This window comes from Perca fluviatilis, chromosome 5, assembly GCF_010015445.1.
Source record: "Perca fluviatilis chromosome 5, GENO_Pfluv_1.0, whole genome shotgun sequence".
Classification (NCBI taxonomy): domain Eukaryota; kingdom Metazoa; phylum Chordata; class Actinopteri; order Perciformes; family Percidae; genus Perca; species Perca fluviatilis.
This window is the reverse complement of record NC_053116.1, coordinates 27,644,150-27,669,393: the sequence shown is the minus strand read 5'-3', so window position 1 is coordinate 27,669,393 and position 25,244 is coordinate 27,644,150. Positions and strand designations below refer to the sequence as shown.

Genomic DNA, 25,244 nt, shown 5'->3' with positions numbered 1-25,244 from the left:
CTATCACCATTTCTAGTCACTGGGGGACCATAGGCAGGCTGGGGAATGCATATTAATGTTAAAAAACCTCATAAAGTGAAATTTTCATGCAATGGGACCTTCAAACAGCTGAGTTGTAAAAAACATTAACCCCCCGAACAATTGTCATGAAGAGGTGAAATTAACTATAGAGACCAAAATAGTTTTTTGTACAAGGCTGTAAACATGCTGTAAGTTTGGACATGTTAACTTAGGGGTCCATGTGGATTGACTGGAGCTAGCCTCAAGTAATCATTCAAGGAACACTTCCATGTTGCCTTTATTTTTCAGCACAGGAGGTTGCTGCTTGGTTACAATAAGTTTAGTTAAGGTTAAGTGCTTAGTTAAGGTTGGTTTGATTCATGACAGAATCTCTGCTAAACTAATTCCCATCAGTTACTTTTTGTTAGATATACTTTGTGTTAAATGCTATTAGCAAATGTAAGCTAAACTAAGAGGAAAATGGTAAACAATCATCAACATGTACATGAACTATTTGGGTTTTAGAATAATGGACTGTATAATAATGGGACCATTGGCATGGCACCATCCAGAAACACCTACCTGACCCCAGGTCTTTAAATCAGTATTACGGTGATCAGCTGGTTATAAGATCAAAACAGCCACTGGTATCACCACAAACGTTTGATTTTACAAATAATCAGGATGTGTGAAGGGCAACTTAGTTATTTGTTGTGATGAGCAATGCAAAAGGCCCTCCAACAGGTCCATTACTGTTTTAAAGTGCTGTTTAAGTGTTAATGTGAAAGAAATTGAATTTGTCTGCATCCTTTCAGTGGTGTAGATTGTTGTTGTATGCATAACCTACATATTTCTGCTTATAACAGCAACTGAGAAACTGCAGTGCATTTCCAAATTTTGAAATCAAATATGTTACAGTTTGTTCATCAATTCAGTGCTGAACATGTCAGAAGTCATTGTTTATTTTATTTGGGAATAGCCTTCATATTTGGTGGTCTAACACCAGTACTGTAGGTGTGGGGGTTTAAGTTACGGTTGGGGGCAAAGTGATGCATTATGTCCTCACTGGGTCCTGAAGCGTACAAACCTGTGGGTGTGTTTGAGGTATGGAATAAGATCTCGGTAGTAACATCATTTGACATTTGGATCTAAATGGCTTTCATCAACATGAGGAAACTCATCTGATCCTCTCTTCATACACCTGCTTCCCCTTTTTAAACTCTCCTCGTCTTTATTCAAGGATTTACTCTCCTGTATTTTTTCTTTCTCTAACCTCCTTGCCTCCTATTGCCCAACTTCTCTTTTCTTCCTCTATACTATACAATCTCTTTTACTATTAGAGCAATGTGACAATTAAACCATACTGGACCATATTGTTGTTAAACATCATCATATGTCAGCCACTGTACCTATTAACACTATTATTATTTTATTAGTCTGTTTTTTGGTCATGTTGTGGTCTGGATGCTGTCTTAAAGGCTTTCCAGCTCTGAAAAGAAAGAAATTATAACAATACCTGAATACTTTTCATTGTTTTCAAGTCAGTGAAAAATACAGGTAAACCCAGAGGAGTTGACCTCTAAACTCTCATATAATCCCTTTTCATCTCCCCCACTCTTCTCACACATGGATCAATAAATATAATTTGCAACAATCCTGTTTGCTGCACCTTACTTGGAGTACCAGATAAACGGTTTATCACATTTCCATCCTCACCAGTGGCACACAACATCTATGAATGCTGAATCTAGTCCGCCCTTAATTAGTCATTAAGGTGGGTGTCTGTATTTTTACAGTATTTCGTCTTGCAATACCAGATTGCAAGCATTTTAAAACAATTGCCACACTTCTCCGAATGTGACGTCAGCAATGTGTGCTGTCCCCTCTCAATCTTTATTATATCCATCTTTCTCTTTTACTCTATTTAACTCTATTTTATTGAATTGTATTGAAACAGGCAGCTCAGAACAAACCCATCTGACTTTAATGGCCTTGAGAGAAGCAAATGATCCTTAACAGTGATTTTACTTTGTAATTTTATTATAATCTCGAATGAGGACTGGGGGAAGGGTTGTGGGTACTACGACTTCAACGCTCCCAGGATACTGTATTTCCTGTCTTTCTTATGCACCTCCTTCCCCTATTTCTTCCTCCCACACATACTTGTCCACTTTTTTCTTAAAATGGGAAGCTACAATTCTGAGTTTTTAACAGTAACAAAAGGTGTTCCACAGGGCTCAATTTCGGTTAGGGCTATTTCTACAGAAATAAAAGCATGTTTCCCATGTTTTGTAGGAAAAGGGTTGTTGAGTCAGTTTTCATGTTGGTCTTGGACTGGTGATGTGATTTATAGACATCTTCAACTCTTAAATCTCTGGACTCAGTCTATCACTCTGCCTCGAGATTCATAATCGGTCATGTCTATGGTACACATCAGTGTATTTTATCTAAAAGTGTTGGGTGGTCTTCTCTCCAAGAGAAACGTGATACTCACTGTTATCTCTTTATCTATAAGGCTCTAGTTGGAAAACTACCACACTACCTTACAGAACTTCTCTGACTGTTACACAGAGGGACATTATCAGACTCGCTCTGCTGACTGGCATTTGCTTCATGTTCCACGAGCACGAACTTGGAAAAACTTTGCTTTTTATTTTAGTGCACCTGACTCCTGGAACAAATTACAGCACTTCCTTAAAATCCACTCACTTGTGCCTTATATAATTGGAACAAAAAATACTTTCTGTTGCATCCTTATTATCCTAATTTATTTATCAAATCATTTTTCCAATTCAGATAGTTTTAGTGTCTTTCTATTTTTTCTTATGATGGTGTTGCTTCTTTTCTGTGTTGTTGTTTTGTCTTTGTCTTTGTAATTTGTCCTCCAATTCCCCCCCTTTTTTTTTTTTCTCATTCCTGTCCCCCTCCCTCCTGCCCCATCACACCTCCTGTCTTCTTTCATATCTTGGCCTTTTCTCTCATTCTCTCCTTCTCTTCGCCCCCCATCCTCCCCCTCCCTCTTTTCTCTTACCTTCTTCTTCGCCTCCTCTCACTGCTCCCCTTGCATTTCCTGTCTCTACTTATACTATTCTCTAACCTTCCCTTCATCTTAACCTCCTCATTGCACCCCCCCCCCTCCTTCACCATCTCCCCCTCTGACCATCAATCCTGTCTTCCACTCCTCCCCCCCTGAGGGCTCCTTCACCTCCTCCTCCTCCTCCTCCTCCTCCTCCTCTGCCCTGCATGACGTGGGACCAGATCAAGGAACTGTGTTGCCGGGAGTAACGGGGATTGAGAACGACGCATTGGAATGCAACTCCAGCCGAGCCCCTGAGAACAGGAGGAGGAAGAAGAAGAAGAGGAGGAGGAAGGGGAGACAGAGAGCAAGTATTTCCACTTTATCCCTGTGAAGTGTTTCTCCAAATTCTCTCTCTTATTCTCTGTATTTCTAGTCAGATTCACCTCTTTTTGTTTTCTTCTTTATCTCTGGTCTTCGTATGTGTGTCTCTGTATTCTCTGTGGACATTTTAGGCTTCTCTTCTTTTCTTTACTATCTCTACTTTCTTGTCTGACTTTAGGGCTTCTGTTTATTGGCTGTCGGTCAGGTTGTACACCCAGCCGTCTGTTTGTCTGGCTGCTCGCAGTGTAAATGCCAGTGAAAGAGACAGAGGGAGAGAGAGGGCAAACACATGGAGATGCAGATGGACACACACTGAAACAAGCACACACACACACATACACACACACACACACAAAAAAAAAAAACAGAAACACACAAACACACACACACACACACACACACACACACAAAAAAACAAACACCCCCCCCCCACACACCCCCCCCCCCCCCTCTCTCTCTTTCTCTCCCCCCCCCCCCCCCCCCTTCACATCCATTCCTTCCCTGTCCATACCATACACTTTTTTTTTTTGTCTCATCTTCTCAAACACACACAAAAAAAAAAAAAAAAAAAAAAAAAAAAAAAAAAAAAAAAAAAAAAAAAAAAAAAAAAAAAAATTCCTCTCATCTCTCTCTCTTTCTCTCTCTCTCTCTCTCTTTTTTTCTCTCTCTTTAAAAAATCCCTTCCAAAAAAAAAACAAAAAAAAAAAAAAAAAAAAAAAAAAAAAAAAAAAACACTCTGGGTGCCCTCCTTGATTTTCCAAAAAAAAAAATTCTCTTTTTTCCTTTTTCTCTCATCCCTCTTTTTTGTTGGCTCCTCCTCACTCAGGGGTTTTTGTTACCTCACCCCCCATTCCTCCTCCACTCATTTTCTACCACATCTCCCTCCCTCCCCTCACTCACTCTCTCTCCCTCTCTCTCGCTCTGTCTGTTTGCCGCTGAATGGACATACGCACAGATGCGTAAAGGGGCGATCAAACTCCACATATCCACCGGTGGCAGCGGCAGCATCACCGACCCCCTTCTCTTTAGACAAGAGGAGACAAACTACTAGTCTGGACTATTGTTCAAGCCTCATGCAGAAGCGATCAGAAGCACAAGCCTGGAGCGGAGCCCACCTGTTTGAAGCCGGACCCTGTTTGCTTGGATCACCTCAGGAGCTCCAGCAGCCCGGAGGACGCATGAAGCAGAGGGGTACAGAGGCGTAAGAGGACCCGGCTAGGTGTCCCGGCTCGGATGATGGATGCTCGCGTCTTCTTCATTTTTTTTCACGAGCTGCGGTTGCTCGTCTGTGGCGATCCAGAAATAGCAACAGCCGGTCTAGAGGTTGTGAGGAAGCGTCTGATGAGGTTTATTTGCGGTAGTTGTCATGTTTTCAGCGACCAATTTTCCGGTTTTGTGTGATTTTTTTGTTGTCTCTCTCGTCGCCTTTATTTTGAATTTCCAGCTTTAATGCCACTTAGTCTGCCGGGGCCGTACTAATTAGCGTCTTGATTGACAGCTCCGTAATTGGATTTATTTCATATCCGCTCCTTGAAGTTGTGAAGCCTCTTAAAGCGCGACAGGACAGTTTATTGGGCTTTATTTCTGTAGAAAACAATAACAGCATATCTACTTTAGACTTCTAGGGCTTTTTTGGAGGGGGGGGGAGGGTATTCTTGTTTTAAGCAGTCACTTGCCAAATACTCAATCCTTTTCCAAGTCATTCGTGGAGCTATGAGGCCCAAGAATGAAAGAACAGGATATGTACTTCAGAGAGGGATTATTTTATATTTTACAAATTTATTGCACTAAACATAACCTTCCCTGCGGTCCCTCTTACTGAGTCTCTAATCAGTCTTAAGATCTACTTTCTCAGTTTCATGATTAAGGAATAGCCTATTCCAGAAACAAGTGCCCATATGGGGCATAATGAGGAGGTTGTCAATTGCAAAGATGTGACTGACTCTTGATTAAAGGAAAACATGTTGGTTGTTCTGTGAAACGTATAATTATCGCTCTCTCTGAAAGGTTTTTTAAAATTGGTTTTACAAAAATGTGTTAATCTGGTTGAGTTTGCAGCATGTGGTTCCTATTCAAGAGGACAACAGGTGCCACAAAGCTCATTGGTGGAAAAGTTGACCCATCATTTTAAAGAGCAAATTATTTAATTTAATTAATTACATTTTTTATTTTTATTAAATCCTAACAGTTGGATTTACACTGATATGAAAAGCCCAATTTAATTTTAAAATCTTTGCGGCACAGGTGTGATCTTTTCACAGGAAAATAAAGTTAAGGTTGCGTTAAGACATTCAAACACATCATGTTTGAATCTAATTTATTAAATTTACACATCATACAAAGATTAAAATATGTGAGTATATATTTCAAAACAAAACAAAATTGGACCAAAACCAATTTGTAGACGTATACGTAGATTTGAACTGTATTTGTGAATGAATACTTGTTGCCAAGAAGGAAACTATATCTCAAAATATATTTGAAATGAACATATGTAAAAGTATTTTGGACACTCTGGGGATGTTTCCTTTGTTAGCATAGGCATCTTTGTTTAGACATCCATAAGGGTATGTGGATTATAGATTGCAACACTTGTATACTGTGCTAACAAAGTGTGTTATTTGTGCTAAGGGGAGGATAAGTGATATACATATGGTTGAAATGAAGGTAGAGTGTAATATGTGGTATGAAAAAGTAGGAATCAAAAAAGGAAAGACCTGTGCTTTAACCCAATATCCAATAAGGGACTTTTTGTGGACGCTCCATCTAAAACATTGTGGTGTGTGAAAGTTAACAAGTCAAGATTCATGTACATTATATATCAGATTGGTTCTGCCTGATCCTCATGAGCTAAGAGTTGCACAGTTGGAAATCCAGCTGCCTTGTAGACAACACTGTGGTGATAAAAAAAAAAAGTGTTGCCACACCTCAACACCGGGCGCCATCCCTCATCCTTGATGAGGCTTCACATGCCCTCCCTCTGACTCACACTCTGTTGGTCTTCTGGTCACTCCGTAGACCAGTCCTTGGCCCAGTATGATGCTGTATACAGGCCCCAGCTCTCTGTCTTCCTCTCTGTGTGTTGATGACCTTTGCCTGCCGTTATCCCATTTTCCGGTTTTGCAGGCCACAGTTTTTTTTTTTTCAATGTCTTTCCATCTATCATCTGACTGTGTGTGTGCGTGTGTATGTGTGTGTGTGTGTGTCGTTGCTCTTAAAATCCAGCCTTCCCAATGCCCAGTGCGCTGTATGGCTTTTTATTCCTATCTGACTGTACTGATGGTTCATATAGGGATGGAAGCCATGCACCGCGCTGGGAGCACAGCGCACTGGACCATGGACTCATGCCCTGTCACCTCACATAAACACACACAAACACACACACACACACACACACACACACACACACACACACACACACACTATATGTATAAGCACACTCTCAAGACCCCACGTGCTCACAGAAGGCAATAAATGCATGCACACATCCAGGAGACTGTGAAGCGAAAATCTGTCACACAGTCACACAGAAATATGGAGGCACACGCACTGCACACATAAACATGCATTTATGCGTATGCATGCAGTAGGTATGCATATGTATGGTGCATACTTTACACATGCACACACTCGGGACAGAAAAGGTCCCATCAGGCCCCTACTGCAGCGAGTCAGTCTGAAGCTGTCTGACTGTATCAGCTGACAGATGGCTCTCTGAAGTGAAACACACACATCTGCTACAGAGTCCCAACATGATCGATACGGATCACAACAGAGCAGAATGAAAATTAAATTGAAGCAAAATGAACTAAATTGATTGAAGAGGCAGAACTCGTAGTGGAATCACACATACTCTTCGCAAAATAACAAGATAAAGAATTCATTCAGTCATGGTCTTTTACCCACTTCATTCTTATTCAGGGCCCCAGTGGGATGAAGAGAATATCCAACATGCACTGGGTGGAAGACAGCGAAACTCCCAGGACATGGCTGACACACATATAGACGACAAAAGCCACATTCTTATGCCTGGAGCCAGTGAATGAGAGAGAATCTGAGGTCCTCCTGACATATTGAGGAAACACACACAAATGAAATGTGAATCAAACAGTTCCATACATTTTTTTTTATCCATAATACTTTATTAATAGAACAGAATCACCTCAGTGAACAGGTTTGTCATCAGAGGACACATTTCCAATGGGCAACATGGAAGCAAGTGAAACATTGCACAAACCTACAGATTTACTTATAAGTAAAATAGAACCAAGACATAAATCTGTCACAGATGATCTGAAAAAGGTGGAAACTTACTACTCTACTTCTACTCAGCCTTGTGATTTTGCCTAATAGTTGTACAGAGTTGACTAATGGTCTCATGTTTCTGTACACACCCTAGAATCCATTAACCATCATACTAAAATAAAATGTGAACACAAATCCATAAATCATATGATTTTCTGATAATTTCTTTTTTTCAACACAATCTTCTAGGCACACTGACTGCGGTAAAAAACGAGAACATTCATATAACAAGAGAAAGTGACACAAATCACAGATTTTTATGAGTTCATCAGTATTAAAGTCCTCATAAAATATACTTCATTATATATATAATATAGTACAGTAAACCTATTACTGGTGGTTTTGCATTGTTTTATGCTAAGTTTATATTACACAGTAGCCTACATTACACCATTTTTCAAAATCTGGTATGGCTCTTTAAGGCTAGCTGTCTTTAACATTGTGAATCTAGAGACTGGATTGTTCTCTTCTACTTCTGAACTCATAATGTAGCTTGCCTCTGGCTAAATGCTTCAAATCTAAAATAAATAAATAAACAGACCCTATTGTTGCCAGACGGTTGTGTAGCCACCCGGCTTGAGTGTCTCTTTTACAAAACCCCGTGAATTTAGTTATAAATGTGTCAAACACTGTCAAAGCTCAAGATTACACTTCGGTGAGGAGCTGCAACAGAGACAGCTCACCTGTGGCTTGTTGCTGTTGAGCTTCATATATAGCACAAAACCACCCCTCAGTGTCCATAATGTGGTATTACATTGCTTAAATAAAAACATAATTTATATGTATAGCTGCCCTTCATACGTGTGTCAGCCTGAAAAGGTAGGCATAAGCAGATACGGTTTAGAACCAAGTATAGATGATCTTTGGCATAAAGGTTTAAGCATGGATGTATTAAGAGAAGAGGGTTGAAGAAGAAGAAGAAGAAGAAGAAGAAGAAGAAGAAGAAGAAGAAGAATAAGAAGAAGAAGGCTTGGTCAGAGCCTGTCTATGGAGAGCCTGTTCACTCCCTATCTCACTCTCTATTAGCCCCATTGTACCAACCCGGAATTTTCCAGAGAGTGGAAGTTCTCCCCTTATTAGACATTCTCTGGCTTGGTGCGGCCGGTGCGCGATATTCCCCCCCCCCCCAACTATGGCCACGCCAAGACCCGTCCTTCAACAGCATCCACACACTACTATTGGCCAGGCGTCCATGCTTACATGTACTGGTCCAATCCATTGAGGTCCAATCCCCTAACCTTAACCACTCGAGGGATTCGTAATTTTGCGGCCGGTGCAACATTAGCGGCGAAGAAGAAGGAGCGGACGTGACGTCAGAGCCTGCCACCAAAACAACCGGAGTGTTATGAAAGCTGCAGAGTGAAATGTTGGATAACTGCTGTTTCCAAACCCTTACACAACACCAGGTAGACAGCTGAGGGGCTTCCGCCTGTCTAGTTTTGCCAAAAGACATTTAAATGTAAAGAAAATAGATTTGTATTTAGAAACGTTTGAGAAAAGACAACATGGCAAAGCGGGGAGGGTGTGCAGAGACAGAGGCCTATACAAAGAAACTGAAGCAGGTGCTGAAGGCAAAGAGCAGCGGAGCAAAAGCGAGAACGAAGAAGAAAGACGCAGGTATGAAATGTTAGGGCTGATGCATCACTCCCGTCTGTCCCGCTATATACAGATACGTTAACATCCTCCCTGTTTGCTGCAAATGATGTGTGTAAAGTTTGCATCCCAAAAATGAATGGGAAAACCACGTTTAGCTTGCTAACTGTGTGAATAACTCAGATTGTAAAGTAAGGAGGGCCACTTGTTCCAACAGTAAAGGGATCTATGTAACCCTCAGCATATGCATAAAATAAAGTTGTTTGTTGAGAAGAATACTTACTTATCCTGCTAAATGCATCCTTTTTTATATGGTTGGAAAGTTATGAATTATAGCTGATTGTCAGTGCAGAGTATCATCAATTAAGTTGTTGTTGGTGATGTAAGTTCAATGATGCAGATCAATGAATGTAACATCAGCTATAATAAACTAAGATACTTTCCCAATATCATTATATAGTGGGATATGGGAAATGCATATAAAAAAACTTGCATGTAAAAATGATAACAGACAAAACCCTTCACAAATGTAAAACAAAAACTTCAATAACTATTTTATTGGATATTAAAGAAAGCAGTGGCAGGAGCGCTTCTGGTATCCCTTTAACCACCGGTGCTCATGGAAAGGAATGCAATTCACAAAAAGGAAGTAGAATTATGATTAAAAAATCAACCAACCTTGAGTGCCTGGACTTGATTTTTTTCATGACTTTTTTGGTCATAATTCTTCGTTTGTTTGGAATCATTAATTTGGACAACAACATTTTTGTGAAATGATAACATGACATGCATCATCACAATGTAATTCCACTGAAAGTTGATCGACGATATTGAATTCCTGCTCGACCCTAGAGAGCGATGATTCACTGAATCTGTAGATATATCACAAATCTTCAAGGATCTTTAATGGTTGAAAACACATTTTCAGTGTTGTTTGATTTGTGTTCACACATGTGGCTGTTTTATTATTGTTGCCACCAAAAACACACTTTTTGAGCAACAGGAGTGCAGGTGCATGTACGGGTGATATGAATGGTTACTGGAGTGGATCTGCTGGCCCAGATACACATCAGTGCTCCACTTTATCAAAACATGTTTTTGGAAGTGGGGGATCAATGTGTGTACGTGTAAAGCATGCACCATACATATGCATACCTTTTGCATGCATGTGCATAAATACGTTTTTTTTTTAATATGCCAGCAGGTGTGTTTGCCTCTCTCATTCATTTTAAAGACTTGCCTCTTAATCCATGTATTATTTGTTTCTCTGTCACAGTTTTCAATGCATTAGGCATTAATGTACTTTATTCAGAAAATACACAGTTAGTGCGTTATTTTAAATGTTCTCTTTGTAGAGTTTTTAAACCGAAGCATTATGGATACCAGGCTGTATTTACTACAGACACGTGAGATTATGGTTAGATGTTTGGTACCTTGTGTTTCATCCCTTTTTATGCCTTTCATGTTTTATGACAAGTAATTCATAAACTCTGACTATAATTACCATGAGCCTTTCTGCTTCGTGCTGTGAGGAGGACTCCAACCACAACCACCACTATTGTACTGTTGATGATTTCTTTTCATTAGTGTTTACTCGTATTAAGCTTTAATCTTGTAGAAAAAGAACTTTTCCTGTGACCTCTTACCAGAAACTGAGCTTTAGATCTATTTTCTATGGGCAAAACACACTTAAAAAAGAAAAGAATCCTTTTAAATGTTACCTTATGGTTTACAATAACAAATAAGGGTGGGGGAGGGGAAATCTTTTCATGTATCTATTAGAATTTTTTGCGATGATTTTTTAAAATAGATTCCTTTCCCAAAAATCTATGTTTTATTTTATTTTATTTTTTTACCAATGATTCACCTAAATATTTTCTGTTTACACGGGACCTCTGACAAGCGACTACTTCATTTCCGTTTCCAGCAAAACACAGACCGAAAGCAGAAAATGCAGAAAATTCATGTTATGTACTTCTTTACAAATTATATAAATATCAAACTGACTGACTGACATGTGATGTGCATTCTTCTTGTGAAATGTCTCCATATATTGTCTCTAAAAGTGTGTTATTCAACTTTAGTTTTTGTTAAAGAAGGAAAAGAAATTGCAATACTACTATCGAATCGCAATACTTCTAGAATCGCAATACATATCGAATCGGCACCCATGTATCATGAAATAATTGAATCGGGACAAAAGCATATATTCCCAGCCCTAATAAAAAATGCTTTAAAAAAAAATTAAAAATAGAATGCAGTGCGGGGGCTAATAGCGGCAAGACAGTCTATGATGGTGATCTTGTTTGCTAAGGGTGATCATACTTCTGTTTTGCATTATTGTGGTTGAGATTCATTGATGCTAAATACTGTATAACAGCTTTTAAATCCCAAAGATTTTAACTATATAAAGAAAGGAAAAAGTGAGAAGTAGAAAACCCAAAATCATACTGTATCCCTTTAATCTACTTCGTCTTAATCATTAGTCAAACCCCGTAGCTTAAAACTATTTATTTTTGTCTGTCCTTCCAGCTAATGGCCACACAGAGGAAGAGGAGAAGTTCGAGAGGAAGGTCAAACCCAAACCACGGTGCTCCACAAAACGAGCATCAGGGAACAACTCATCCACCACATCCACAACTGCCACTGCCGACAAAACCAGTAAATACTTCCAGTCGCCGGTGAAGGAGGAGGAGACTGAGAGTGAAGATGACTTTGACATGGTGACCTCAGCGGCACCTGCGTTTACGGTGAACGCCAAGAGAACAGAGAAAGAAGAAGAGGAGGACAGTGAGGAAGACGAGGATGATTGGGAGGAAGTGGAAGGTAAGTGAGGGATCAGCAGAAAACAGTGTTAGCTTGTTGTGTGTGTGTGTGATAATACATTTCCAACACTTTCATTTTATATACAAAGGTGAGAAAGGGTCATAGCGTGTTGGAAAGAAAGTGGGAAACGGAAGTGACAAAATAATTGAGTGTGTCTGTGTTGATCAGAGCTTTCTGGGCCGCTGGGTCCAGTTGAACCACCAGAACCTGTCCTGCCCTCTCAGCCGCTTGAGATAGAGATCGAGACTCCAGAAATCAGGAAAAAGTAAGTGGACATTTGTGTGGTGTTAAAGTACAGTTGTTTTTTTTTAAACTGATCTGTTTTAGTTTCAGTAAAATCTCTCTCATCTTGAATACAGTTCCATGTAGCATTAGCAAACATCTTCAGTCTTTAAACGGAAACGTCCTTCAGTTAGAGCAAGTATTATATAAGCTTTCATTTAGTCAGGCTTCTAAGATAATTTTTTTCCATGTTCTGCCATAGAGTACCAGAACACCGTTTTCTTTTCTATGACCAGTTGTTGCATTTTCGAGAGCGCCCATAAGGGGCTATATCATAAAAAACTCATTTTTCAGTGCTTGTGCTTGCACATACATCTGGAGTACCTACCAACCCACAAACTGTGAACTTAGATAACCCAGTCAGTTTTTTGTGGGCTGCCTAGATCAGAAAACATGGGATTCAACAAGCAATTCAGATTTGGCTCCCCTTCCTGTGTCCCATGCAGGCTAATTAGAATATACGCCCCCAATCTGAAGGTGCACCTCATAACTCTAAATTGCCTCCTCGACCCTTCCACTTGAGTCCCTTCCTTGCGTCTTACCGTGCGTTCATGGACACCGGAAAAACATTTTTCCGAGTGAAAACGTCACCATTCACGTAACGTCCTGTGGGAATCAGAGGTGGGAAACTCGGGCTGGATTTTGATAACAGAGTTCCCCAGTTGGTGACGCGTTGTTGACTACTGACTTTGGTTCACTGAACATATTACAATGAAAATAAACTGTTTATTGTGGACAAATGCCTCTGCCAAGAAACATACACAGACATAATATGTTTAATATTATTCATAAATAGGCCCATGTATAAAAAAAACACATTATCCGTGTCTTTTCCCGTTCGTTGTCCTGCAGATAACACAAACAAACACCTGGCGATGTGCTGTTTGGATGCTCGCATAAGAAAACAGCAGAAAATCTTTTGTTATTGTGGCCTCCATGTTTTTGCACACCTGATGCTCTAGGTTACGGCCAACCGTTGGTGGCATGCAAAACGTTGTTATGCCAAACGCCAATATAACAGAAGAAGAAGAACACGCATCCCGACCACGTGAACGCTGCCAGTCGGAAAAACAACCTAACCACGGGGGCGGTCCCTGTTATTCTGAGGTGGCATGAACGCAGCATTAGTCCCTCCCACCGAGGAGGTACGGGAGAGACGCAAGGAAATCATGGGAGGAGAGAGGAACCGAGGAAATGTGCTGTATGGGCGGAGTTAGCAACTCCTTCAGCTGCACGGCTTCCGGGAAGGCTGCTCCCGTGTATCCTCGCTCATGGCTCCTCGGTGATCCCTCCTCGATGCTTGCGCCTCGGGGCAGAAATAAGAGCTTTGAGATGGCCTTCGCCGAGAAGGGACAGAACAACTTCCGGGTCGACCGAGGAGTCGAGGAGCTATCAAATAAGGGTTATGAGATGCACCTATAGTATCTCCGCCCACAGCTTGAGAACCACCTTTGCAAAGGTGCACCGTATATTTTTCAAAAAGCCAATCAGAGCAGACTGGGCTTTTCGGGAGTGGGGCTTAAAGAGGCAAGCACTAAAACGGAGTGTTTCAGACAGAGGGTGAATACAGGTATATTCAGACAGACAGTATGAGGAAAATAAAGTGTTTTTGAACATAAAAGCATGTCAACATCTTCTGGTTGACCAAAAACCCAAAATACAAGTATGAAGCTGAACATTTGTATAATACATCTTCTTTTAATGTGGAATTACTCCATGTGAAACCAATTCTCTTTTGTACTATTTTTAAGTCCTGAATTAGACTATTTCAGACCTGTGGGCACATTGCATTTTCAAGTCTGATTAAAAACATTTCCAACAGCTAACCGGTGCAAGTTTGTATATATTTATTTTAGATTAGTGTGTGAGTATACACTATGGAGAAACATCTGTCTGTTTTACTCTAATAGTCATAATTTGTCATTGGCCAGGAAAAAGAGGCAGGCAGAGTTTGAAATGTATCTGAGGCGGATGATGAACCGATACAAGAAGGACGTGTTGATAGACACACACAAGGTGAAAACACACAGATTGTACCCACGAGTTCTTCTTATCGCTATTTCCGAATCCTGTGTCTAATGTGAAGTCGGCACCGTGGGATTTTGGTCATTGCAAACCTCTGATTGGTCTCTTAGGTCCACCTGATGTGCCTGATAGCCAGTGGGATGTTCCGCAGCCGCCTGTGCAGTGAACCAGACCTGCTGGCCATCACTCTGTCGCTGCTGCCCCCCCACTTCAGCATGGTCGCCAAGCAACGTATCGACCAAAACTACCTCTCTGGACTGCTTAAATGGTGTGTGCTTGTGAAATATGTGTAGTGGTAGTGATGCCTAAAGTTACTTTTAATGTCAGAATGTGTAAACCCGTGATACAGGTGTAATCACCACTGTATCACCTATTTCTATTTTCTTCTCTCCCTCTCTCTTCCTTTTCAGGTTTAGAGCAACGTTCACCCTCAACCCCAGTCTTCCCTGTGAGGAGCGTCCGGACCCCCGGGCTCTCCTGGAGAGGCGGCTGGCCAGCTTGTCACCCAGAAACCACCAGGAGATGACTCATGTTGGTATTTTGGCACGAGACTAGTCCAATTGATGAAATCAAATTCAGACCTTGAGTGAACATACAAAGGTAGAATAAACGATAAATAAAGCTCCTGTGTGTTTTGTGTTTCCTGCAGCTATTCCTGTTGGTCCTGAGGTCTCTGCAGCTCTTCTGCCGATTGGTTCTTTCTTTGCAGCCGATTCCTCTCAAACCCCCATCAGCCAAGGTACGTCAATCTGTTATTGAGCCCTTTTAGAGGATACTGATGTAATTGCACTACCGCAGCCACACCGGATTAACATGACTGTTGTATTGCTCTGGCATAGCATACATATTTCCATTTTGAAATCTGTACACATCTGACTCATACAGAATTATTTATCCATGGAAACAGAGGAGCTCTAAGTCTCATTTGAATAGGTTAACCTGAAAAAGATCAATTAAGTGTAGTGAATAAATGAAATTGCCAAAATGTATCTATTAAAATGTATTGTGTACATGTTAGTACAAAATCTATGCAATCATTAAATAGAAAAAAAAGATGATTTACAAATGGTTTTATAATTTCATATGTTAGTCTGGTAATCCCTTTTGCATTTGAAACATCTGTGTGTGTTAACTATATTGTTTTAAATTTGGGATATATCAGAAAATCTGCTTTTCTGACGCAATCAGTTATGTTCTTAGTCCATGCCATTCCCAACCGTTCAGTCTGATGTACCCTGCAGCCCCTTAAAGATGAACTCAAGTTCATTGTTTAATCATTTCATTGATTTAAATTGATGTTACTTGACACGGTTAATTTTTTTTCATACAGTTGGAATGGTCAATGTTTAGATCAGTTTGGTCAAGTTTGTATTCATAATACTACCACTTGGTGTAAGTTAGCAGAAGATTAATATTTCAACCATTTATTCATTAACTTACTTTTATTCTTTCTTGATGTTTGTTGATTTCTATTTCTATTCTTTTAAAATAATTGCACTACTCCACAATCTATCCACATACCTCCTGGTACCCCTGGCCTGGGAATCAATGGTCTATACTTTTCAGAAGTTATGTCCGTTTAATCTTTGCATAGTTTTGTTTCTGAGACTCAATTAGTAAAGCTCAGATCAGTGGAAGGACAAAAACATCCTCTCTGTTATTCTTAAAAAAAGAAAATCACATACTTTTTCCTCTACTATGTCTGTTCATTACAGACTTATAGATTACAACATATTAGCTAGTATTTGGTCTCCAGCTCTTATACACATAGTCTAAAGATCTCTTTGTCCTTTTTCCAGGGCAAAGGGGCGAGAACATCTACCGGTGCCCCAGGAAAAAGCAACACAAGCCAGCAAACCTCCAAGACCACCTCCCCTGAGCCAAAGGTCTCTACTGGCACCAAGAGACCAGCTGGAGGGGGGAAAATAAATGGAGACGGAGGAGGAAAGAAAGCAAAGACAAAAGACATAAAAGAGGAGACTGCGAAGGAAAAGGAGAAGGTTATAACATCAGGAGGGCAAAGGCCAAAGAACTCAAAACGCCGCAGCATCGCCTCAAAAGTCAGCTACAAGGAAGAAAGTGACAGTGAAGCAGAAAAAGAGGAGGAGGGGCTTAGTGATGAGGATGAGGATTTTCAGGCGACCAGTGAGGAAGACAGTGAGGATCCAGAGGGAGGGGCTAAATCCACCAAGGGGAAAAAGGGGAAGAGCAAAGCCAAAGTGAACAACAGCAAGAACACTGCAGCTCCGAAGAGAAGGAGTAGTGGAGGGAAAAAACAGGTAAAAGACGAGCAGGGCAAAGAGTGGGAGGAAGATGATGAAGAAGGAGGAGAAGGAACGACAAGCAACAGAACAAAGCGAAGGAGTGGAAAAAAGGACGGGCCAGGAGCGGACGAGTGGTTGGAGGTGTATCTGGAGAAAACATCCTCCTGGGTTTGTGTAGATGTGGAACATGGTGTCGAGATGCCTCAACTCTGCTCCCAGAATGCAACAGCACCGGTGACGTACGTGGTGTCGGTGGACGGGGACGGCTTTGTGAAGGACCTGGGGAGGAAGTACGACCCCACCTGGTTGACATCGTCCAGGAAGAGACGGGTGGATGAAGATTGGTGGGAGGAAACGCTTGAGCCGTTTCTGGGACCTGAGGACGAGAGGGACAGAAAGGAGGACAAGGAGGTGAGACAAACAGCCATGTAGACATTCAGACAGACGGGTCGACTGGACAGACCAGATATACCGATGATTTATTTTATACACATAAACCTTCTTCCGTCTTTTCCTCATTTATAACTGTTTTAACTCTCCTTTATACTTGCTGATACCACCCATCTTCTTGCTGTGTTTTCCCCATGTTGGCCACCCAGCTCCAGAACAAGCTGCTGAACAAACCCCTGCCGATCTCAATAGTGGAGTATAAGAACCACCCGCTGTACGCCTTAAAGAGACACCTCCTGAAATATGAAGCTATCTACCCTTCAACAGCCACTGTACTGGGATACTGCAGGGGAGAGTTGGTGTACTCCAGGTCAGTAGTAAAACAGTCAGCAGTGCAGTGCGACCTTATGTTGTTGTTGAGAGAAATCATAATAATTCTAGCAGTGGCTATGATGAACAGTGGCAATTATAGTAACAAAAAAAGATAATATGAATAGTAATAATATTAGTAGTAGGGATACTCTAACCACTGAAGGAAAAAGACCAAGAAAGAATAATGCCAATGCCTCTATAAAAACCAGGAATACACTACGCTGTTTGTTCTGGGTAAGCAAACTGGACACGTTGTAAATCACAGCGTGTATATGGACACTGACCGTTACTCTGGGAGACTGTAGGACATCATGTGTTGAACTAAAACGTGACCGCTCGCACTGTAAACTAGGGCATCATGGAAGTTGACCCGGTTTACCACTGGTATTTACACTTTGGTCCTGGTCATAAACCTGAAAATATTTTACTTTAAGAGTTGAGAAGAAGCATCTGAATGCTGCATGAGTTTTGGTGTGCAAGAGGTAAGACCGTCTCATTGTTTAAGGATCACAGTTTCAATGGGAAGGACACATTTTCTTTGGCCGGGTGCGTGGAAAAATCAGCTGAATTGGGACACAGCTAATGATGACCTGCGTGTCTGAATTAATTGTGGCTGTGAGCATCATTGTCCACCTGGTGGTGCTGTTTGATTAGTTAAACCGTGTGCTTTAAAATTTGCTTGAAGCTGTGGTGTTCACATGGTGATCTGCTAGCAGTAAATTACATCTGCTGTTGACTGTTGGTGTTTGTTAGGCACAGTTCATACTTACTTACATATGCAATTGCATTGGGATCAATCCATGAGAAAAACATAAAATTCTCGAGGCAAATAAAAATAAATGATTTCTTATTATTCTTATCATGTTTAAATCATCTTTCTCTTTAGGGATTGTGTGCACACGCTCCACTCCAGAGACACTTGGCTCAAAGAGGCACGGACTGTCAGGCTAGGAGAGGAGCCATATAAGGTGAGAGAGATTATTTTTCTCAAATTTGTTCTTCTTGTTTGTTTCTCTTCTTTTTTCTCTTACATTCATCAATTCCCTTAATTCTGTTTGTTTCTATGTTGTTTCTGTTCCTCTCTAACTTAATCCCACTCTTGCCAAATCAGTCCAGCAGTCTTTATTTGCATGATTCTTGACCAATGTTACCAAATTATGGAATGCCGTTTTATTCACAATTAAATAAATGAATAAATAAATACATAAATAAATGAATAAATACACAAATAAATAAATACATAAATAAATAAATGAATAAATACATAAATAAATACATCATGAAATAAATAAATGAGGCAATAAATACATAAATAATTAAATAAATGTAATTATTTCATGGTACTTTTATTTCATAAGTCCATATTTATTTATTTCAAGAGACTTTTATTTCATAAGTCCACATTTATTTATTTCAAGAGACTTTTATTTTCCTAATACCATATTTATTTATTTCAAGAGACTTTTATTTTCCTAATGCCACATTTATTTATTTCCCTCTCTATTTATTTCCAGTTCTTATATGCAAATTCAGGGCGGGGCTATCTTTAACATTCAGAACAGAGGCGGGCAAAAAAGGCTGGCGGTGAGTGTGCAACACTGTACTCTTTACCCAGCGCACAGGCACCTATTCTGGGGGTAATTAGACCACCAACTAGTGCTGACCTGACGGAGCACCACGACCGGCAGTTCGTGGTACTCTGTCCACTGCGGGTTGACACGACAGCTGAGGCGTTGTTAAAGTGTAAATTGCAGGTCACATTTTTCATGAAGTTAAGCAATGTGCTTATTAAACATAAAGATTAGAGCCGCCCACCATTGTTTTGTATGGCTTTTTATAACAAATTGCTGAAATATAATATGAAAATTTGGAACTTTTTACAGTGGTTTTAAGCACTCCCCCTCCCTTCCACTAAGACTAGAGTTACCGTTAGTCTAACCACGGATAGGCCAGCAGTTATATTGGAGACCTAGCTAGCTAGCAAAAATGGTGAACTATTGTGTTTGTGCGGGATGGACGATACATCAGAAACAGGGCAGAGGGTCCACTAGGAGAAACGGCTGATTCGTGCCTGGGTGAGGTTTGTGGCTACGAAGTGGGCTGATTTTACTGCTGTGACCCACTCTCTGCGCTGTGTGTGTGTGTGTGTGTGTGTGTGTGTGTGTGTGTGTGTGTGTGTGTGTGTGTGTGTGTGTGTGTGTGTGTGTGTGTGTGTGTGTGTGTGTGTGTGTGTGTGTGTGGGGACTGGCCAGCGAGGTTGTCAGGTGCTTGTTGAGTTTAACTCCGAAAAGACAGTTAACCCCAGTTAATCCCGTTAATCTTATGATGGACATGTGTTGTGATATTTAAACAAACGATCCGTCAACGGCGAAATAAAAGCCTCTTATTTATGAGAGCGGTCTGAGACACCTCCGGTTTACAGCAGGGTGTCCGAGCGAGACTGTCCGAGCGACGAGCCAGCGGCCGGGGCAGGCGCTGCTGGTTGTCGCGTTACTTTATGGAGCTTCTCAACTCCGAAAACATTGAAGCAAATTGTCAATTTAGCAACGATTTTCGCAAGACTGCCTATATTCGAAATCTAAACAGTTAATTTCTCGCCTAAAACGTTGTCAGAAGTGAATTTAATAATGAATAAGACGGCGAAAATTGTTAAAATTGTCCTATTGTTGGTCTGCCAAAGAAGTCCCATTCACCTTGTTCTAAATGTGAGAGATAGCCACGCCCCCTGATTTGCATATAAGAACTGGAAATAAATACAGAGTGAAATAAATAAATGTGGCATTAGGAAAATAAAAGTCTCTTGAAATAAATAAATATGGACTTATGAAATAAAAGTACCATGAAATAATTACATTTATTTATGTATTTATTGCCTCATTTATTTATTTCATGGAGTATTTATTTATTTATTTATTTATTTATTTATTTAATTGTGAATAAAACGGCATTCCATACCAAATAAGAGGAACAATAGTTAATCTCAAAATGAAAACTTGGTCACAGTCTATTCATTTAAATATAAATCAACACTCCACTGATGTTCATACAACCACTCAAAACACAGTTTTAACATATATAGACTCCCTCCTCATACTGAAGTGGATGAGATCTGGTTGATTTGAGCTGTGAAAGTGACATACAATCATCTATGTCATTTGTAGCCAAACAATTGAATTGAGAGCTCCAAAGAGCAAGTTTGTACCTTACTGTGTAGCATATTATTTATTTTCAAGAGAAAACATACTTGTTTTTCTGCAGTGTACACCAAAGTCACTGTAGTTTTAGACTGATTTTACTGAGATGGACTGTATAGCAGGGCATTGGTTGTAATCTAAAACTTGAATGCAGTACTTGTTTATGATTTCTTTTTTTTTAAAGCATGCAGAGGTATGCAAAACACATTTAACAAAGTGTGACTTTGCAAAGCTAAGTTATTGTCAGTGACTTTGGGGAGCAATGATGCTATTAAATCTCATTTTGTCTTAATTGGATCAATGAACTGATGGTAGGGACAAGGTTGCAGGCAGCAAAAGCCAGAACTGAGTGAGTCTGCATTTTAATATTTCAGCCAGTGAGCGCAGATTAGACGCAATGCTAATGTTAACATGTACAGTGCTTTGTAGGACACAGCCAAGCATCTTATTATTAGACAGTACACTGACACAGACATGGTTTTGTGCTTGTAGTTGAATTTAAGTAGAATAACCTGTCTGTGGTGATACAGTAGGACATATTAGCTGCCTCAACTGTGATTGAAACTGGTAGGACTCAAACCGCTGTGTTTGGTTGCTGTATGATTGAACTGAGTAGATAAAGAGACGATGTGTATAACCACGCCACTGTCTCCCTCTCTTTCAGATGGTGAAGGGTTTCTCTAATCGTTCCCGTAAAGCCAGGATGGCTACTGAGCAGAAGGATGCGAATGACCTGGCTCTGTTTGGAGAATGGCAGACTGAAGAGTACCAGCCGCCTATTGCTGTGGATGGGAAGGTAACCGTCTTTGTGGACTAGAATGATAACTGTGAGGAAATACGGTCACAGTAGCAGCAAATATTATTATACAGCAGATTTTATTTATTTATTTATTTAATTTTATTTGAATAGGAAGAAGTATGTTATATACTTCAACATTTTAGCCGAAGCTAATTCTCAATGTAAGTCCCTAGTGGGCCTTTACATGAAATTCAACAATACATAGTTAAAATAAACATAATAATACAGTATAACACAATAACAACAAAGCCGACAGTCAGTGGTCACATTTTTGACCTCTGATTAAAGAGTCTTTAAGTTTGTGTTTGAAAAGGACCCAGTTTGACTCGCCAGTCAGACTTGACAGTTCAGTGGGTAAACAATTCCAAGCTTTTTTGCCTTGTACAGAGAAAGCTGATTGTCCAAATGAAGTACTACATTTTGGGATCTGACAGTTCGTGTTCTGAGCTCCTCTAGTCCTTGAACCCACAGCCCTGAGAGCAACTATGCACTCACTCAAGACCTGCGGGGCTTGCTGATAAAATGGAACGTACATTTAATAAACAACCAATCATTTTAGAAGAAAATGTGAAGTGCAGTAATGTTTAAATGTTGTCTGTGTCTTTTCCCTTCAGGTTCCCCGTAACGACTACGGTAACGTCTACCTGTTTAAGCCCTGTATGTTACCGGTGGGCTGTGTTCACCTCAAGCTGCCCAACCTGCACCGCGTGGCAAGGAAGCTGAACATGGACGCAGCACCTGCAGTCACGGGCTTCGACTTCCATGGAGGATACTCTCACGCTGTGTAAGACAACACTGAGAGACCTCGATGAGCAAGTTTTCATGTCATTAGTTTGTTTTGATTCACACAAGTATTTTAAAAACTGCTGCACATGATCTGGTTAATTAATTTTTTGCTGTTACGTCTGTTGCATGCTCAGGAAAGTTTCTGCTTTTTCATTCTTTGTCTTTGTTCTCTTAGGTAAAACTACTCTACTGTGTACATTTGCATAGTAAGATGTGAATATTTAAAATAATCAGTCAAACACACCAAAGTCTGCACATTGTAATTGTTGACTACTGAAAAAGAAGGAACAAAAATGTGATAATGTGTTAAACGTAAGGGGGAAAGTTTATATAAGTTTAATATATGTGTGTGTTTGTTTCAGGACTGACGGTTACATTGTGTGTGAGGAGCATGAGGAGATTCTCAGAGCGGCCTGGGGGGAAGAACAACAGATTCAGAAACAGAAGGAGAAAGAGGTGTGTATGAGACTAACTGATTGAGTAGAAGCTAATAACTTTCTATGACCAATGCAGTTATGATGTTTTTTGCAGTTAAGGTGAGCACTTTAGTTATCAAGAACCAGCTTACTTTCAAGTTAAAGCAAAACCAGTGATTTAAAACCTGTTCATCACCAAAACCCCACATCACCTTCTCTTCCACTTTCCAGAAAAAAGAAAAGAGGGTGATCTCCAACTGGACTTTGCTGGTTAAGGGGCTCCTGATCAGAGAAAGACTTAAACAGCGATACGGAAAGAAGAACCAGGCACTGGGGGGCCTTGCTCACGGAGAGGAGACCGGCGGGCTTTCGTCAGATGAGGAAGTGGTTGAGGGTGGAAGTCCATTAGCTGTGACAGCGTCTGAGACTCTGGCCATGTCCTGGCCCCAGAACAGACAAGCAGAAAAGGAAGGAGGGAGCATCAGTGGACTGAAGAAGAAGACAACAAAACGAGAAAAGAGAGGACAAGAGAAACATTTGTTCCCATTTGAGAAAGTGTGATGTCAAACATCCAAAACTGCACTCGACTTTAGTTAAATCAAGGTTGATTACACTCTGCTCTCAAAAGAGCTGGTCCTGGTATTTACTCTGGAAGATGTTCACAAAGCAAGATAAAATTTGCCCCAGGTGGGACAAATTTGGAATACATTTTTTACAAGTTTGGTCATCCCTGGAACATTTGGCTGTAACATAATAAGCAGGAGAGGAAAGAGAGGAAAAATAAGGAGAAAAATGTTGGGTAGTGCACTGCAGAACGATCCGTTTCTTCCAGTGGTGATAATACGTGCATTAAACCTGCTCTGTCTCCACCATCACTGTGCACACTCCCATTAGTTCATGTACTGTTAGGCTTTTATACGAGAGATTAGTAGAAATATAGCACATGCCAGGGGGGGGAAACACAGGTGAATATCAAATCCAGCAAGTTGACACGTGTGCTTTTGTGCAGAAAAGTGTTATCAGGTTGCCTCGGAGAAAACAAACAACCTGAAAGGAGGGACAGGAAAATGTCCTCACAACATGATACACTCAGCCCTCTTGCAAGTATTCAGTGGGTGTTCTCCAAAACTTGATGTGCTAGTTTGAGCCCGGTGGGCACGATTTCCCTTTCGGTTCAGCACACAAAATGGCATATACAGCTTATGCCGACTTGAATTGATGTCTTGGGTAGCAATTAAACACAATACCCCATGTACCAACAACACTACAAACAATGAAGGCAAATTAACATATTTTTTGGAGTGGCTCCACTACCTTCTACTGTTTTCATTTCATCTCATTCCATATGAGCATGTTTCCCCAACCTTGCCACCACGTGACGACCAACTGGACCACAGCCATTGTTACTGGCTGGACCGTACACTATGTAAGCTGACACAATGAAAACAGAAACTTATACTGTTATTATTACGTGAAAACTGTATTTCCTGGTTATCATATTTTCAGGAACGAGCACAAACAGCCATGTTTTTGTAGCTCTGCTACTGTGCACTCTTAATTGGATGTCACTGTTTTGGGGTTGTAGCATCCACTTATCTTACAGATAGATGCACACAAGGACCATGTAACCCTAAAAAGGTTTAAACTAAAACAAGAAGTTATTGAATGATTCATTAGTCATGATTTCTCACAAATACTGTACTTCCTCTTTTTCTCTCGTTCCTTGTTAGACTGCTACATCCCTGGAGGTTCACTTGTTCCTGCTGCATTCTCTATCAGCCCTCACATTCAGCCTCTTACTCACCTCTTTCACACTTTTGTCACTGTTTCACACCTTGTGTCTCTATACGTGTTTGTACACAGCAGATGATGGCTGTATTTAAAGTTGTAAACTGTTTTTGTATGAAAAGTATTTTTCCAAGAAATGTTGAAATATCAGTTAAAAGCAGACAACTCAAATTTGTGTGTGTGTGTGTGTGTGTGTGTGTGTGTGTGTGTGTGTGTGTGTGTGTGTGTGTGTGTGTGTGTGTGTGTGTGTGTGTGTGTGTGTGTGTGTGTGTGTGTGTGTGTGTGTGTGTGTGTGTGTGTGTGTGTGTGTGTGTGTGTGTGTGTGTGTGTGTGTGTGTGTGTGTGTGTGTGTGTGTGTGTGTGTGTGTGTGTGTGTACCCAGTTAACTTTAAATCATCAAGTCCAGCATAAACAAATATTGACTAATTACAATGGCAATGAGACTAAAAATTCAATTATTGCTACACAAATGCAGGGCAAAAAGTAACGAGCGGTTTAGACCTGCACATTTTTGATATGATAATGTCTACACTTCAATATGTTCAGATGCATGTTTAAGTTGCTATATAAGAATGTTTTCTATAAGAAATTTAGACTAACCCATGTGAGGTAATTTAATTTGATTAATGAGGATTTGTGTATGGATGTGGAAACATTCCCTTTATTACATCATGATACATGACTGTGATGTTTACCAGAGAGCCTAAACACACAAATCTGAAATCCTGCAACCAACTAAAGATACATCCTGGTTGTTGAAATGCATATTAAATGAACCCTTGAAACTCCTGTAATATATGGATG

At 40.4% G+C, this 25,244-nt stretch overlaps 1 protein-coding gene across 3 annotated transcripts; it reads left to right on the top strand.

The window, feature by feature from the left end:
- Positions 1-8,747: 8,747 nt before the first annotated feature.
- Positions 8,748-24,611, top strand: xpc (xeroderma pigmentosum, complementation group C). 3 transcript variants are annotated; one of them, XR_005639350.1, is made up of 15 exons: positions 8,748-9,322; positions 11,831-12,124; positions 12,293-12,389; positions 14,338-14,422; positions 14,542-14,699; positions 14,842-14,962; positions 15,081-15,170; positions 16,231-17,106; positions 17,295-17,455; positions 18,344-18,425; positions 21,316-21,447; positions 22,065-22,234; positions 22,599-22,692; positions 22,884-24,078; positions 24,383-24,611. XR_005639350.1 is itself a non-coding variant. In XM_039801615.1 (14 exons), exons 1-14 carry the CDS (start codon positions 9,211-9,213, stop codon positions 23,211-23,213), a joined length of 2,802 nt encoding a protein of 933 aa, XP_039657549.1. In that variant the 5' UTR covers positions 8,748-9,210; the 3' UTR covers positions 23,214-24,611. The 3 variants fall into 3 exon arrangements, 2 of the variants coding, with proteins under 2 accessions (XP_039657549.1, XP_039657550.1); XM_039801615.1 differs by having other exon boundaries at positions 22,884-24,611; XM_039801616.1 differs by lacking the exons at positions 22,884-24,078; positions 24,383-24,611 and adding an exon at positions 22,412-22,442.
- Positions 24,612-25,244: the final 633 nt, after the last annotated feature.